This window comes from Odontesthes bonariensis, chromosome 15 (genome assembly GCF_027942865.1).
Source record: "Odontesthes bonariensis isolate fOdoBon6 chromosome 15, fOdoBon6.hap1, whole genome shotgun sequence".
NCBI classification, from domain to species: Eukaryota; Metazoa; Chordata; class Actinopteri; order Atheriniformes; family Atherinopsidae; genus Odontesthes; species Odontesthes bonariensis.
Window position 1 is genome coordinate 35,885,118 of NC_134520.1, and position 18,103 is coordinate 35,903,220.

General features: G+C 42.3%; 1 protein-coding gene across 1 annotated transcript in view; it reads left to right on the forward strand.

The window, feature by feature from the left end:
- LOC142400843 (excitatory amino acid transporter 5-like) overlaps positions 1 to 13,788 on the forward strand; it is a 32,321-nt gene extending 18,533 nt beyond the window's left edge. Inside the window, exons 3-11 of the mRNA XM_075486077.1 lie at positions 436 to 651; positions 5,259 to 5,301; positions 5,381 to 5,588; positions 6,705 to 6,804; positions 9,936 to 10,169; positions 10,248 to 10,442; positions 12,202 to 12,336; positions 12,419 to 12,521; positions 13,417 to 13,788. Of these exons, the coding sequence (XP_075342192.1) occupies positions 436 to 651; positions 5,259 to 5,301; positions 5,381 to 5,588; positions 6,705 to 6,804; positions 9,936 to 10,169; positions 10,248 to 10,442; positions 12,202 to 12,336; positions 12,419 to 12,521; positions 13,417 to 13,575 (1,393 nt within the window). The 3' untranslated portion in view covers positions 13,576 to 13,788. The remainder of the gene's footprint in view (positions 1 to 435; positions 652 to 5,258; positions 5,302 to 5,380; positions 5,589 to 6,704; positions 6,805 to 9,935; positions 10,170 to 10,247; positions 10,443 to 12,201; positions 12,337 to 12,418; positions 12,522 to 13,416) is intronic.
- Positions 13,789 to 18,103: the final 4,315 nt, after the last annotated feature.

Sequence of the window (18,103 nt, forward strand, 5' to 3'; positions counted from 1 at the left end):
TTTGGTGGAAAAAGAACCAGATTCAACATCTAACCTGAAGTTGACTTTTTTTCCACTGAATTTTTAGATGTTGAATCTTTTTCCACTGATTTTTGTTTTTAGAATTTTTTTGTTTTACACTGTTGGTTTTTCAAATTCAAAGTCAGATTTTGATGCTGTAAAAATTCAACATTAGAAATTCGTATTCAAACTCTGATGGCACAGAAAAACTTCCATACACCAAAAACAGTGCAAAGAGAGTGTGAATATAAAAATATAAAAAATATATAAGTAAAGTAAAAAAATGGAAAGGGTGATGCACAGTTTTTTTGTTACGATAATAAAATAAATAAAATATGGTGTTAGTGGTAATAGAAAAATAAGGTGTTAGTATTAAAAAATTAAAAGTCCTTTAAAACATTTTGCCTTAATGGCAACACACGTCTCGTTTTGCAGTTTAATGTCGGGTTTGTCGTCGATGGAATCGAAGGCCTGCTGCCGGATGGGCGTCCTCACTGTCACCTACTACCTGTGGACCACCTTCATAGCCGTGGTGGTCGGCATCTTACTCGTGATCATCATAAAACCTGGCGTGGGGACGGATATGGAGAGCAACCGGCTGGGAGGCGGGCCGGTCATGACCTCTGCCGACGCCCTGCTCGACCTGATCAGGTGAGAGGAGAATAAAACTCGCTGTGATACTTTATACTTTGAATGCCAAACATCTGTATGTGTGGAACTGCCTCATATCTACAGAATCTAACCAAGTTACAGTGGTGGAAAACAAAGTTCAATTCCAAGCTTTCAGGTATCAGGACACAGAGATGGGGACTCAAGTCGACTCGAGTCGCTGTTTTGATGACTTGTGACTTGGCTTGACAAAAAAAAAAGACTTGAGACTCGACTCAGATTTGGAAGTTAAAGACTCGGCACTTGACTTGAGACACGATGACTTGAATAACTTGAGTGTTAAGCATCTAGCATAACTTACAACTTTGTTCGCCATTTAAAGATCCATTCTGACCAGTAAGTGCTCGTCAAATTAGCTAATATTATCCTGTTAGCCTAGTCTGTAGTTAGCTAACGTTAGCTTGATATGATACGGGGTGGACAGGTTGGACACATTGGCCAATGATGTTTACTGACAGTTACTTATATCTTTGTCGTTTCACTTTATTAAGATCAGATTCTGCAGGTAAAATTGCAATAATAAGGTGACTTGACTTGACTTGCCCAAAAAAAACAACTTTGGTCTGGTCTGTCCAAGGGACATTGTTCCAGAAGTCTTGTGGTTTGTTCAGATGCAGCTTTGCAAACCTGAGCTGTGCTGCCATGTTCTTTTTAGAGAGGCTCTAAAAAGGCTTTCTCCTGCAGCCCTTCCAAACAAGCCGTACCTGTTCAGTCTGTTTCTAACTGTGCTGTCATGACCTTTAACCTTTAACATGCTAACTGAGGCCTGCAGAGTCTGAGATGTAGCTCTTGGGTTTCTGACCTTGGGGTGACCTTTAACCTTTAACATGCTGACTGAGGCCTGCAGAGTCTGAGATGTAGCTCTTGGGTTTCTGGCCTTATAACCCTTCCCAGATTGATGGGCAGCAGCAGCTGCTTCTCTGAGATCATGGCTGATGTCTTTCCTCCTTGGCATCGTGTTAACACACACCTGAATGCTGCAGAACTTCTGCTTTCATAGAGCTGCTCACGCTGACTGATGATCAGTTAATCAGAGCATTGATCAGCAGCTCCTGGCTGCTACTGACCCTCTGAGTTCCTGTGGAAGCAGGAAGGGTTCACTTAGTTTTTCACTCACTGCTTCTGTGTTTTGTCTCAGTTTTTGTTCCATAAATATTGACTCAGTGGAATATGTCTTGTGTTCCTGCTGTTTGTAAAGTTGAGAATTTATTTCCTTCCTCAGCACCACACTCTGAAGGTCACGCTAGAAATTCTGGAAAATTAAGAGTTTCCAAAAAACAGGTTTTCACACAAATGGAACTTTAGTTTCCCGTTTCCATTCTGCTGTGTCAAGTCAAGTCTTTTATTGTCAGATACACAGAACAACAGTATCTGACTGAAATTCTTAGGACAGGACACCGTACAGCAACTACCATAACAAGACGTAACACGCCGTAACATCTCATGTCATAAGTACTCTAACAAAGACAGTAACAATAAATAGGCAATGTGGATACTACGATATACATTTTAACGCTAAGTACAAGAGCTGTACTGAACATATAATACACATAATAGCCTATGCTAATCTAAGACCTATACTAACCTATAACATAAGGTAAAATAAGAAATACAATATTGTGCAATATTGCAAGTTGCAGTGCAAACAGCAGTGGAGGTAGGCATGTGAAAAGTATAAAGTGTGTAAGTGATGAGAGTGCATTATAGTCCATTTAGGAGCCTGATGGCCTTAGGATAGAAACTGTTCTCCATTCTGCAGATGTGAGACCGGATGCTTCTGTACTAGAGATGGGACCAAGTCACACATGTGCAAGTCCCAAGTAATTTTTTCTTGGGCAAGTCACCTTATTATTGCAATTTTACCTGCAGAATCTGATCTTAAAAAGAGTGAAAAGACAAAGATATAAGTAACTGTCCCGTATCATATCAAGCTAACGTTAGCTAACTACCAGCTAGGCTAACAGGATAATATTAGCTAATTTGACAGCACTTACTGGTCAGAATGGATCTTCAAATGACGAACAAAGTTGGAAGTTGTCGTCTGGCTGTCTGAGATGTTGATGCCGCATGTCTTGCACTGAGCTGTTCGTCTTTTGCCGTCAAAATGGTGATGATGAAAGCCAACGACTCTCGGTCCCGCTGACATGTTGATGCATATCTGATATGAGTTTATTCTCTCCAATAAACACTAAGGTATGCAGAGAGGGCATGGCTGATTGACAGGGTAGGGATCCAATCAGGACGCCATTCTCAGCCTGCGCTCCTACCGGGTAATCCATGTTATTTTTTTAATTAATTTATTAATCTTATATTCAAACTGAAAACATGAACTGAATAACACTCGAGTCATTCAAGTCATCGTGCCTCAAGTCAAGTTCCGAGTCTTTAACTTCCAAGTCCGAGTCGAGTCTCAAGTCTTTTATTTTTTGTCAAGTTATCAAAACAGCGACTCGAGTCGACTCGAGTCCCCATCTCTGTTCTGTACCGCCTACCAGAAGGCAGCATGGTGAACAGTCTGAAGGATGGGGGATGGCAGTTTTTTAGGATTCTGCCAGCTCTACAAAGACATCTTGTGTGTTAGATGAAGGTTCCTACCGATGATGCACTCAGCAGATCGGACCGCACTGCGTAGGGCATTACGGTCCATGGCTGTATCTTAACTTTAGAGTAATCGTCACCCTCGCAGACCGACAGTCCACCAATTACCTCAGCTGCGATCAACAAAACGTAGAACGCATACCAACACACGCATCAATCCCATTAGAGGGCAGGCCGATCAGGGTATTTTTAGTAATCCCGGGAGGATAAGTGACAGATTAAGCGAGTCAGTGATCTCTGCTGTGGCACGTTGGCAGACTGAGCTCTCGTGCCAACTGTGGAAGAAGCTGCACGAGCAGGCAGAACACATCATCATCCTGTTGACCTCTGACCCCTGCTGAGGGTCGGCTGATCCGGACAGGCCCCCCTCTGCAGGGAGCCCGTTGGTGCAGTCCAACTTCTTTTTTTTTCTTTTTTTTTTAAATATTTTTTTGGGCTTTTTATGCCTTTAATGGATAGACAGTTGGAGAGACAGGAAGCAGGGGGCAGAGAGATGGGGAAGACATGCAGCACAGGGCCCTCCGGTGCGGGACTCAAACCGGGGCCAGCTGTAGCGAGGACTGTAGTCTCTGCACATGGGGCGGCTGCTTAACCCACTACGCCACCGACTGCCCCGCAGCCCAACTTCTGCTCGAGCGTCGTTGGCCTGTCGCATGACAAAAGATGGCAGCTGACGGTCTGCTCACCACTGCAGATCTCAGCTGTCAGAGTTGATAAGTCTGCGTAGATCCTGTCGTGGGGTCCAGAGCAGAGTCGGCGCTTCTGTAAATCCTCGAGGACGGGCTCATAAGGAACTCGTTCAGATGCTGTGGTTGGATTGTTGAAGGTGAAGGTGATGGAAAAGCAACAAGAACTGTGGGGAAAACATGGCTAAACTAAATACCGGACCTGGACTAGAAAACTAAGGCATGAGGGAAAACCCAGAACGAAACAGGAACTAAAAACCAAGACATGAGATAAACTTAAAAACTGACAAAAACCCCATGGATGTGACACTGAAAACATCAGAACATCTGCCCAAAGCAACCCTCCTCACACTTGATGTGTGGAAAAGACTGTTAGTGTAATGAAGCTGCCCAGGATGTGCAGAAGCATCGCTTACGTTTCACAAAATGAAGGATGAGCCTTGGGGCAGTTCTTTGTTAAGATTTGATAATGTGGCAGCTGTAAAAGCTCCTTCCTTGACTTTGAGAAGCACCAACAGGTTGAGTCAGTAAGAGTCCAACTTAAACTCTGAATGATGTTTCTACTGTAAAGTCTGTCGGACTGGGTTTGAGCAGTTTCAGCAAAATCCCATCGTGTGGTGAAGTCATAGCACAGCAGTCCAAACTGAGCTGCAGCTTTGATGTATTTCTATTGTGTGTGCGTGTAATCGGTTATTAGGGCCGGAGCAAAACACTAATCTCATGATACGATACACGGTATTCAGCCAACGATTCAATACGATTCGATACGATTAAATTCGATATGATTTGATTCGATACGATGCGATTCGATACAATTCGATTTGATTCGATACGATTCAATACGATTCGATATGATTTGATTTGATTCGATTTGATACTATACGATACAATTCGATATGATTTGATTCGATTCGATACGATACGATTCGATACTATACGATACAATTCGATATGATTTGATTCGATACGATACGATGTTTTGTATAATGTGACCCCCTGGCAGAGTATTGTATTACCTTAATGTTCTGTGTTTTCACTAATTGTAACGTCTGTCTTTTCAATAAAGTTTGCTTTAAAGAAAAAAATAAATCAATACTTTATCTGGAAACAAAATATCGATATATATCGCAGTATCGATAAAACTGCTCAGCCCTAATTGTTGCGCATCGAGCCGTAAACTATGACCGTTCCAGAGACTGATGTTTGATTGGTCTCATCTCTCACTTACCTTTTTGTCTGTAACTTGGTGCTGAAATTGTCTGATTCTGACTAAGGTTAATGGCTGTTTCTCCTCTTGTTCCACAGAAACATGGTTCCCTCCAACTTGATCGAAGCCACGTTTCAGCAGGTAAGACAGCACGAGTTTAAAACCGATGTTGGCGCCTCACGCTTTGCTTCCCGTAACAAACCCGGTTGTGTTTATCCAGTACAAAACGGACCTGGTCCCCATCCTCAAAGTCCCAACTAAAGCCATCCAGTCCGACTTTGTCTACGTCGTTCCCGATGACGATGACCCCAAAGGACGGACGGTGTACCTGGAGCTGACTCCGCCCCCAGAGATCATGTACAAAACCAGTCCCGGCAGCAGCCAGCAGATGAACGTCCTCGGCATCGTCATCTTCTCGGCCACCATGGGTGAGAAATGAATCCTGAGACAGTTTTCTAACATTCTGCGTTTTTCTGTCACGACTCCTAATTTCAGCTGATTCATGGCTTCTCACTCACACTGAGGACTTCCATCATCTCATTGATATACAAGACACGTTTCTTATAAATATTAGAAGCAACACATCGTATATAAAGTGTATTATTAAGCTGAGATTCTGTGACGTCTGTTTATTCTATTCAGTTTCATTCATAAAGCACCAAATCAAAACAAATAAAACCTTTCAGACCTGTTGGTTGGTTTTAAAGGGACAGTTCGCCTCTTCTGACATGAAGCTGTGTAACATCCCATATCAGCAACATCATTTCTGAACATCTTCTTACCCCCTGCTGCGTCTTGTGAGCAGAGTTCCAGCCTCGTTTTTGCTTTCTTATGTTTCCTTTCCTTTAGTTTCCTTTTGTTTTGTTTTCTTTCCTTTGCTTTCCTTTCTTTTCCTTTCCTTTCCTTCTCTTTCCTTCCTTTCCTTTCCTTTTGTTGAAAGAAAAGAAAAGGAAAGGAAGGAAAGAAAAGGAAAGAAAAAAGAAATAAAAGGAAATGAAACGAAAGGAAACAAAAGAAAGAAAAGGAAAGGAAACGAAACGAAACGAAAGACGCCTGCCGACAGCCGCGCCTGTTACAGTGTTTGCTGCTCGCTCTGCACAGCAGGCAGCGATACGAAGGGAGAGAAAATAGGGCCAAGAGATTGTGAGCTCTGACTTTTTCCTGGAGAACCATTTTGTGATGCAAATGTATTACTCTGTTGAACGCATATTGTTCTGAGAAGCAAAACGCTTTATTTTTTAAAGCCCAGCCAACTAGCCGGACTACCTTCATCAACACCAAAACGAGGCTGGAACTCTGCTCACAGGACGCAGCAGGGGGTAAGAAGATGTTCAGAAATGATGCTGCTGATATGGGATGATACACAGCTTCATGTCAAAAGAGGCGAACTGTCTCTTTAAGGTGCACGGGGTTAACATCCGAGTTAGAATCTGCAAAATGCATCAAAACAATCCAAAAGAAAACGCTGTTGTTCTCAGGACAAAGTTATCAAAGATGCAGTTTAAAGCGGCAGCGTAACGCCGGGGTGTTTTCATCCGCTGCAGGTCTGCTGCTGGGCAGGATGGGAGAACGTGGAGCTCCGCTGGTCAACGTCTGTCAGTGCATCAACGAGTGTGTGATGAAGATCATCAACGCTGCCGTTTGGTGAGCTGAACCTCTGCTGTGTTCATTATTATCCACGAAACGAGCCGCCTGGGCACCACAGCCCTGCTGACTCTGGCTCAGCTGTGTCCGTGGTTGCCCTTGGAAACGCAGCAGGGTGACGTTCATCTTGACCCGCTGACCCATTGGTGGCGGTGAGAACGTGCCATCGGTTACGGCGCTGACTCCGCCTCCGCTCAGGTTGGCGCCCTGAGCCGATTAAAGCCAGCAGCAGTTAAACCTGCTGCCAACACATTATCTGTGTTAAAGTTTCCTGAGGCTTTTTCTTTTTTTTTTAGGGAAAGGCACCAAAATCAACACATATGAGGGCTTGCAGGTCCAGAAAGCTTTTGGATCGACAGTGAAAACAAAAAGAAACGCACAAATTATCATTTTTGTCATTAAAAAGCTGAGAAAAAGACTTTTTCCGAGAACTTCTGCAGTTAACCAAGCCACAACTAAACAGTTCTTATATGAGCACTGGATACTTCGGTCATTTAATGTGTTCTAGTCCTTTAGTTTCAAGATCTTTTTAAAGCTTTCACCAGCAAGACTCAATCAGCTTATTTCCACCTGCTGTGTGGAGTGACGCCCGAAAGGAGTCAACCAGAACCACAACTAAAGATAAAGAACATTCCCAGAACAAGCGGTCAGTGATGAATTAAGCAGCTACGCAGGAGTAGAAATGATTACGTGAGCATAAAGGATAAAGAATGATCCCATCGGTCAGAAAAATAAATAAAGCTTAGTTTGCGCTCGCTGTTCTTAGCGTCTCGCTGGCGTTCTTGGTGCTTTGGTGTCGTTTCGTCTGGTTGTAAATTTCTGTAACTGTCAGACCTAGGCTTGAAAGAGGACTCAGATGCAGAGAATCCAATTAGGCAGATTTTATATACATATATATATATATATATATATATATATATAAAATCAAATCAGATTTATTTTTATAGCACATTTCATGTACAAACAATTCAAAGTGCTTTACATAAAATAAAAGCATTGTAGCAGGGAGTGGAAGAAGCATTAAAATACATAAAAGAATATAAAGAGAAACAAATAAAATCATTTAAATGAATTTAAATTATATATACTGTATATATATATATATATATCCAACCACCAATACGAAGTGATGAAATGATAAGCTATGAAATTGTTATTCTATATGTTCTATAAAACTTAAAAAAATAAAAGAGGAAAAAACAACAGAAACTCACTCTGCTAAGAGGAGGGCAATTAACTATGAATTATAAACCAAAAATCACTCCCTAAGGAGGAAAAATGACTAAATGCACTCAAAAATCCATACAAAATCTATGAAACATTATCTATAACAAAAAAATTCACATCTAAAATGGATATGAAAACTTAAGACTAGATCACGAAATTTACAAACAAAAAATCACTCACAAGGAGGCAAAGAATCGTGGCTTTGTATACGAACTAACAAGGCAAGGTTTACTGTGACTGTGGCAGGCTTGGGTGATCGACAAAACGAAACACTCAGGCACAAGACAAAGGGAGACGCAGACTGTTAGACACATGAGGGTAATGGGAAACAGGTGGACACAATCAGGAATCAGGGAAGACGTTCCAACGGGGGACACATGAGGAAGGGCAAGAGACCTGAAACAAAAGGAGAGTAAGGCTGTGTTCGAAACCGCACACTTCTCCTACTACTCCCACTACTCATACTAACTTTTTGAGTTAGTAAGCCAGTTTGAGTAAGTAGAAGTTCCCGGATGCATACTAGATTCTCCGAAATGTTGGGTATGCATCATGAGGTTACTACTCATACTCAAACTACCCAAGATGCAAAGTAACGTGACGTCGCCGATCACCATTTCCTGTCAAAACGGCAGTTTCAAGCTAGCTACAACGGAAAATAACCGGAAGTGCGTTAGCTCACTGCGGCTAGCTTTAGTAGCGCCGAATTCGTGGGAACTAAATTGTAAACAGCCGGTATTTTGTCAGGTTTTCAACACGTTGGGGATCTAAACGACTACTTTCTCACCTGAAAATGTTTCAAATGTTGCTAAAGTTTACAGAGTTTAGAGCTTAAGGGAAATCAGCTTCAGGCCGGCTGATTTCGGCTCAGGCAGGAGCGAAATGCATTGTGGGTAAACGCTCTGCATACTGTCTGATAGATCAGTATGTAGTATGTAGTATGCGGTTTCGAACACAGCCATTGTCTTCAAAATGATACAGGAAATGACAAAACATGGAGACAAGACAAAAACCCAACTTGACCTCACCGTGTGACCGTAACCACGTGGAAGTTGGAAGTTTTCTGTGGTGTCAGGGCGCCGTGGCGCCGGAATGAACAATAATGGCTTTGTGTTGATGTGTGTTGAGTATAATCGCAGCTTAAGATCCCACAATGTTTTGGAACTACTCTGTAAAACACACAGCGCAGCTCTGTTCTATGAACTCTTTCATATATATTTTTATATTTAATGGTCGTATGTTAATCATTCTTTACCAGAGACGGGGACTCAAGTCACTGTGACTTGGACTCAAGTCGACTTGAGTTGCTGTTTTGATGACTTGTGACTTGACTTGACAAAAAACAAAAGACTTGAGACTCGACTCGGACTTGGAAGTTAAAGACTCGGCACTTTGACTTGAGACTCGATAACTTGAATGACTCGAGTGTTAAGCATCTAGCATAACTTCGAACTTTGTTCGTCATTTGAAGATCCATTCTGACCAGTGAGTGCTCGTCAAATTAGCTAATATTAGCCTGTTAGCCTAGTCGGTAGTTAGCTAACGTTAGCTTGATATGATACGGGGTGGGCAGGTTGGACACATTGGCCAATGATGTTTACTGACAGTTACTTATATCTTTGTGTTTTCACTTTATTAAGATCAGATTCTGAAGGTAAAATTGCAATAATAAGTTGACTTGACTTGCCGAAGAAAAAATGACTTGAGACTTGAAAGCTAAGACTTGAGACTTACTTGAGACTTGCACATGTGTGACTTGGTCCCATCTCTGTTCATTACTCCTTTATAGTGACACTAATACGAGCATCTGTCAGCCAAAAACTTGCTTCTGAGAGGATGAGCATTAGATTGGATTTTCTTTGTAAGAACATTTTTATCCAACTTGATCCTCTTTGTTGTCCTCTCAGGTATTTCCCATTTGGGATCATCTTCTTGGTGGCAGGGAAAATCCTCGACATGCAGGACCCAAGCACACTAGGGAAGAAGCTGGGCTGGTACGGTATCACCGTGCTTGCTGGCCTCTTCGTCCATGGACTCATCCTCCTCCCTCTCTTCTACTTAATCCTCACCAAGAAGAATCCCTTCGTCTTCATCCGAGGGCTGCTGCAGGCCATGGTGATCGCTCTGGCCACTTCCTCCAGGTCAGTTCTGCTCTAATTGGCGCTCCATAAGTATCATCGGATTTTTGTTCCATTAACTTGGCCATCATCTCTTCTCAGCTCTGCCACGCTTCCCATCACCATGAAATGCTTGTTGGAAAACTGCCACGTTGACCGGCAGATTGCTCGCTTTGTCCTCCCTGTTGGAGCCACCATTAACATGGACGGCACGGCGCTTTACGAGGCTGTGGCGGCCATCTTCATCGCTCAGGTTAACGACTACGAGCTGGACTTTGGCCAGTTAGTCACCATCAGGTAAACCAACACAGACTTTGGTGTTAACCCCTTAACGCCTATTGTCGCATATATGCCAGCGGAGATAGCACTTGTTTCTAGTGGGACCGCAAAGTGACGGACTTATTTCCTGTTGCAGATTTATATAAATAAATATGTAAAAAAAAAAAAGGGTGAATAAAAAAACATTGTTTTTTCACTGTTATATTACTGTGTTGTTGTTATCTTATTATTGACTATTATGCCTGGTGTTGAAAATAAGCAACATACCAAATTACATACCAAACATACAAAATTGACTCCAAATTGACATGGATGCCTGTTGTCGCAAATTTGCAACATACCAAAATTTCTAATTATTTTTTGTGTGAAAGTGAAATTAATATTCTCAGCATTATTTACCATCTACTTAAAGGCTAAAACACACACAAAACATTTTTTTATATACAGCTATATAAATTCAGGCGTTAAGGGGTTTACAGTAGCAACACGGGTGTTTTTGTGTGGAAGCAGATCCGGCAGTATGCCGACGACAGTGTCATTTATATGTGAAACAACAGTCAACTTCCAAACTTATGCTGAACTCAAAAGGGCATAAAGTCAGACTTTCCTTTAAGCAGTTTGGGTACCATATGTGGTCAGTGCTTGGTAGGACACCATCGGTCATTTAAACACTTTCTGTAGAACTTCAAAGTCTTTTTTGATTTAAGTTTGGGAGATTTTGACCATTCTTCCAGCAAAAGGATTGTAAATCTAGAAGATCCTTTGGCTGTCTTGCATGCATTGCTTCTCTTGAGGTCCGTCCATGTGTTTTTGATGACTTCAGTTTGGAAGGGAACGTTGGAGGCCTTGGAAAACCTTAAGCTTGCACCTCTTGAGTGGATTTTCAGCTGTGTTAAGATGTTTGAGTTGTCTTACGGGTTACTTAAAGGTCACATTAGTACAGGTGTAGCTACGTTCCAGATCTGATCAGTCATCCTCAAGGCCTTTAGCGATCTAACAGAGGTTTTATTTTATTTGATCAGTTTTATAAGCAGACAGTTGCTCTTCTAGACTACATCTTCTATTCTTCTCATGTTAATTTCTGTTTCTGGAGTAAATTCCATACAGAGGAAAACAGCTCCCTCTTATGGTTTCTGTTGCTTAGTGGAGCCCACGGCTGCTGATTATTGGCTATAGATGTAAGGAGTCTCAACATGTATAAAGCTTTTGAATTTCTTTGGTGATGATGTGTGTGTGAACAAGCCTGAGCCCGAATAAGCTGACTGAGATCTGGGACCTTTGAAAAGTTTATCCTCGTTTTCACATTTTGTGATAGATGGTGTGGTTATCTTTGTTCCTGCTTCTAAACTAAAGTAAAACTAAACTAAATCAGAAAAAAGGAGCTTTATGCCCCTTGAAAGCTGTTAAATTTCTGCTTTTTCACAGAAACAGGAAGTTTACCGCTGTAACCGCCATATTAGCTTTCTGTTTTCATTGCAGGTTGTATATTTATTGAGTGTAAAGTTACTATAAAGAGTAAATAAGCATTTTGTGATGTGAAGTTTAGGGTTTATAATATGATGTATTATATAAACCTGACTGTGTTATGGAAAGAATTTCTGCCATTAGAAATAGTTTGTTTTGTGGTCATGTGGTCGGGTTGTAGCGTTGCCTTGACAACCGGACCGTTTCGGGTCAGATTGTGTGTATTTAATCCAGGTCGAATGTCAGACAACAAGCCCACCATCAGCTCAGATCATCTGCTTCTCTGATTGGTGGAATTTTACGTGTTTTCCAGCATTACAGCAACGGCTGCCAGCATCGGTGCAGCCGGCATCCCTCAGGCCGGGCTGGTCACCATGGTGATCGTGCTCACCTCTGTGGGCCTGCCAGCAGATGACATCACGCTCATTGTGGCCATTGACTGGATTCTGTAAGTCAAAGCAATGATATGATGGAAATGTCTTCCTGTTGATGGCTGCCGGGGTCTGACGGCGTCCGCTCTGCGTCCGTAGGGACCGGTTTAGGACCGTGATCAACGTGCTCGGCGACGCTCTGGCGGCAGGAATAATTGCACACCTGTGTCGGAAAGACTTCCCCCTGAGCAGAGCAGGAAAGGTAAAGCACAGCAGCCGAGCTCCCAGCTTTTAAAGACGCGGCAGAAACATTCAAAGCTGTTTGTTATCCTGACGTGCTTATTATTGAAGAGAAGATAAAACCTCAGTTTGAATTCTAGAAGTAAAACATACGGTCAGATGTAGTTTTTCATGTTTTGAGTCACTTTCAATTCAGTTCAGTTTTATTTATTAAGCGCAAAAGGCAAGGCATCTCAAGGCACTTCAATAATACGTATAAGTCCAATTCAAGCCAGTTAGAGTCCAATTCATTCATCCAGAGTCAATTCAAAAACAGTTTCCCAGCTCAGGAAACCAACAGATGGCATAGAAGCTTCTCTCTGATCCAATCCCCCGTCCTGAGCGTGCACGAGGCGACTGTGGGGAGAAAAAACTCCCTTTGAACAGGAAGAAAGCTCCATCAGAACCAGAACCAGGAACAAACCTCCATCAGAACCAGAACCAGGAGGAAACCTCCATCAGAACCAGAACCAGGAACCATCTGCCTGGACCAGCTGGGGGCTGAGAGGACAGGAAAGAGGGGACAACAAACACCGTAACACCAGGCCAGGGACACCTGCTGAGAGAGAGAAACACAAGTTAATGACAACAATGATGTCACATGTACATGGAGAGGTGCATCATGGGAGTGTTTATATGGAAGTCCGGGTGAAATTTAGAGAAAATGAATAAAAATATATATCAAGAATTAACAGAGATGAACAAAAAACATGAAAAAGATCAGAAGTTGGAACAGCTTTGTTCATGAGTTCAGAAAGTACCTCTTCTTAGACGTGTCAGACTTATGTCTGGGCATTAAGAACAGATTTAAAGTTTGGCTAGCATGGCTAGCTTAGCTTAGCTTTTCTGGGCTGATGTACTTCTGTGTTTCTCCGCAGCCGTCGTACGGGACGCAGAATCCTCACAACAACTCCCACGGTACCGACGTTCCGATGACCGAGTTCCACACGCACAAAGACTGCATGTACGATGCGACGGGCGACTCGATGAGCCAGGGCCACGCACACACCGTCTACTACAACATCTGCCAGGTGTGACGGAGAGGGGCGGAGCCTCGGGACACCCCAGACCCAGCATAGGATCACATTGTGCCACCTGAACGGGAGACTCCGTCTGGTTTCTCCGGTCAGGACTCAGAATGGAACGGGTTCACGGTATCTCACCTGCTGGTCTGAACAGGAGATCCCTTCCAGGGGATTAAGGTGTGAAGGGATTCAGACTCCAGACCCCAAACATGTGGGCCTTTTATGTTGGAACTGTTGGTCAGAGGGTTTCAGGCCCAAACGGCCGGATCTTCCACGGGAACAAACGTCTTCGTGCTCGTCTCTGTCGGACGAACACAAACCTCGGAGAGAACTGGGATTTGATTGGCCAGCACCGGGTGCTCACCCTGCCTGAAGGGATAAAGGTAATGAATGGATCCAAGTGCTCTTCATCCGTCCTCTTCCTCTGCATGCCGGCATGCGCTCTGACTGGCTTCATTTGAAGTCCTGGTGCATTATTTTCTCCTTTTGTTTTTTTTTAACATGAACTATGTGAATCACTGTTGGCTGAAGCTCATGTGAGCTGATCCCAGTTTGCATTTCAGCTGATCTCACACGTCTCTTTAAAGGTGCCATGGCATGAAAATAAATGGAGGCTTTTATATATTTTTATAGGCTTTAGTGGTCCCCTAATACTGTATCTGAGTTTTTTTCCCCAAAATTCTGCCTTGGTGCAGAATTACAGCCAGTCCCAAAAATGAGCTTTCCTTAGGATCCTCAGAATGAGCTGTTTAGGGTCTGCAGCTTTAAATGCAAATTAGGAGGAGAAAGGCGGGTCAAAGATTGCTCTGGTTTGCAAAGATGCACGTAGCGCTAGTCATTTCAATCAGGGGAAAGGCAGATATCGTGCGCGCCATGACACCAACAGCAGGACGGCTATCAAAACAACAAATAAGTACACAACACTGGCGTTACAGTAAAGAGGTGTCCACTCGCATGCCTCATGCTATTTACCGTTACATTAGCGACAGTGACCGAGCTATTAGCTCCAGAGCTAACGACACAGACAGACTGACCGTTTTGACTCTGGAACCATGAATGAATCATTATCCTGATGAAATGCACTGAATCTGCGGATTCATTCTTCTTCAGGAAGCTTGAAGTATGGGGTTTTGGTCTAAAATGAGCAAGCTAACCATCTCATGGGCATGCAAACACCTCCAACAGCCCAGTTGGCAGAGATAAGAGCTTGTCCGAGGTCTGTAGTTGGGCCAAAGAGAGTTGGTCCTGATCCAGGGTTCATTTTCAGACGTTCGGCAATGAGCAATGAGCTGGCCAAAGAGCTGTGGGCGGGGAAAGGCAGTTTTGGCATAGCCATATATGGGCTCTGGGAGGATACAACCTCCACGTCATATGAGGCAGCTTTCCCGATCAGGCCATCTGCATGGTCACATTACCATAGGCGGAGAATCATTTCCAGTGCATGGTTTAGGTCTATCGTCTTTTTTAGCCACTGGGGGACCGCAGGCAACCTTAAAACAAAACAACCTTAAAAAGTGAAAATTTCATGCCATGGCTCCTTTAAGTTCCACAGATTCTCCCAAACTAGCTGAAAACAACCCCGTCTGTGCTCAGATTTAATCATTCAAGCTCTTCATTTTTCTCAACCTGTTCCTGTTTCTGTGAGATGGCTGTTAAACAGTTCATTAGTGATGATGATAATTAATGAACCCAACAAACAGCTGTAGCATGTTGGTATGGAATGCCGTTTTCATCAATATTTTATAAAGAAACTGATAATTGCTCATAAAACATCAATATGAAACAAATCAATAACTTAATGAATACAAATTTGTTCATACAGTTCAAGAAAATATGTTTATTTTTTCAATGGTTGCATTAATTTCCCAGCTCTAATATTCGAATGAGGGGGCGTGGCTATCCGACCGGGTCACACAAAGTAGCGACCAATCAGAAAAGGATCCACATATTTTTGTAACTCTTTCGGTGCCATTGACGTCTATAGACGTCAATTTAAAAAAAAACGTTCACTGCCAAAGACGTCTATAGACGTCAATTGCGTTTTTTAACGGAGCGGGCTGGGGGACAATCTAGCGGAGTTCGTCACTAAATCTTAGGCTTGTAAACACTAAACAGAGAATATACTGGCAAAATTACCCGCAAGGTGGCAGCAGTGCCACTATGCACAAAAAAAGAGATAGTTTTCGCCATTTTTTTGGGTCAACAAGCTGATTTTGATGAAACCAACCTATGTTCTACTGTCTATTACTAAAAGACTGAAAATGGTAGAAACAAACTTTTTTTCCTGATCAAAGAAGAGAGTCTACTCTTTCTTTTGGTAATTTCGGTGTGTACATAGTCATAAGACACACTTTTCTGTGGGTCTTGGAAAATCAGTCAAAATACTGAAAAACACTTGGCAGTATGGGTGGCTCTGAACTGAAAATGGCTGGCAGCCAATGAGTTAATTTGAATGGCTGTGTTCGAAACCGCATACTTCTCCTACACTCCAACGGGGGACACATGAGGAAGGGCAAGTGACCTGAAAAAGAAGGAGAGTTAGGCTGTGTTAGACCACATACTTCTCCTACTACTCATACTAACTTTCTGAGTTAGTATGCGAGTTTGAGTAAGGAGAAGTTCCCGGATGCATACTAGATTCTCCTAAATGTTGGGTATGCATCATGAGGTTACTATTCATACTCAAACTACCCAAGATGCAACGTAACGTGACGTCGCCGATCGTCAAATCCTGTCAAAACGGCAGTTTCAAGCTAGCTACAACGAGGGTAGGTTCACTTCCTGTTTTCAAAACAAAAGCACCAATTGTATGGTAATGGCTTTCCCTATGATAAAAGGCAACGGGTATTTTATTTTGTGAAAATAACAGGAAGTGCGTTGCTCACTGCGGCTAGCTTTAGTAGCGCCGAATTCATGGGAAGAAAATTGTAAATAGCCGGTATTTTGTCAGATAACAATAGAAGAAGAAGGTAACAGAAGAACAACTTGAGAGGAAGGATGCCTCTTTCTTTAAGGCATGAAAACACTCCTGGAAAGATTTCCAATGCTCAGCTCGAAATGAGGATCATTTAACAGTTTAAGTAATTACTACATTTATCTATTGAAGTCTAATCATCTTAAAGTCCAGGTATTCATTAAAGTATTGATTTATTGATGGTTAAAAGGGCATTCCATATGTTTAGCCCAAGAAAAACTGTATGATACCAACAACAGTATAATTAAACCAAGAGCATGAACTACATTATGTCCGAGTACAAAATTATGATTGAAACACAGATTTGTTTTTCTCTCATTAGTTTAAACCAAAAATCGATTCTTTTTTATTTATTTATTTATTTCTCTGGGCGGCTCCTCTGAAGTTTGTAGAATGTTGATGCAAAGAAAGGCAGAAAAATGGGATTAATCTGCTGGTTTCTGCAGGAACCACATTCATTTCAGGGTTGTTTCACCTGATGAGTTCAGTCTATTTTCCAAGTTGTTCTCAGACTTTAAGGAAACTGAAATCGGGCTCGTGTACAGCTGCTGACTGATGTTTCTGCTGGTTAACAACTGCTTTACAGCTAAACTATTGTGAAATACTGAAAAAAATACTTTTTTTTTTATCCCCCTGACAGATTTAATGATTCTCCAGCATTGGTGTTATAAGTTCAGTAACTGAAATATTCACAGTTCCACATCAGGTGTTTGATATTTTTGGTGAAGTGCCCCCTGAACTCGTTTTGGTAGAGTTAAACTTGAAAACGTAGCCCTGCCTTAAGCTGACTGTTTTAACCTCAAAGTTCTTCTGCCAACACACACCATCAGCCCGTCAAGCTGTAGCGTTTCAACTCTTAGTTTCAACCAATAAGCATCATATAAACATCTTTTTTTTATATGCTGTGTGATTTATTTGTTTGTGTTTGTTAATTTGTATTTGAAAATAAAAAGGTGTTCATGCGTTTATTTTTATTTTGGTTATTGGTAATTCACACCCTCAAAACAAAACTTTTTCTAAATTTCACTCGGACATCTTCCATGTAAACACGTCCTGTTAGCTGCATGAGCTAACGGCCAAACACTTCCTGTTACCTGCAGGAGCTAACGACCAAACACTTCCTGTTAGCTGCATGAGCTAACGGTCATACACTTCCTGTTAGCTGCATGGGCCAACGGTCATACACTTCCTGTTAGCTGCATGGGCCAACGGCCAAACACTTCCGGTTGGCTAAGATAAAACATGTCTGTTGTGTGGTTTGGATGTTAATGTGGGACTTTCAGCCTGTTTTAGTCAGCGTGGTGATTAACTGATCAGATTCCATGGCCAACCCTAAATTTAAATCCTGGCACCGCGCCTGGTGAGTCAGAACCATCACAGCAGAGGTCAGTGCAGATTTAAAACCGCGTAAAACGAGGACAAATAAAGAGTTCATGTGTTTATGTTGGTATAAAAGTTTGAAAGACCTTCAGAAAACCTGGAAACTACTGCTGAAGACCACTTAAAAGATTAGAAGAAAGTCATAAAGAAATGAGGCCTGGATCGGGACTGTAACAAATATAATTC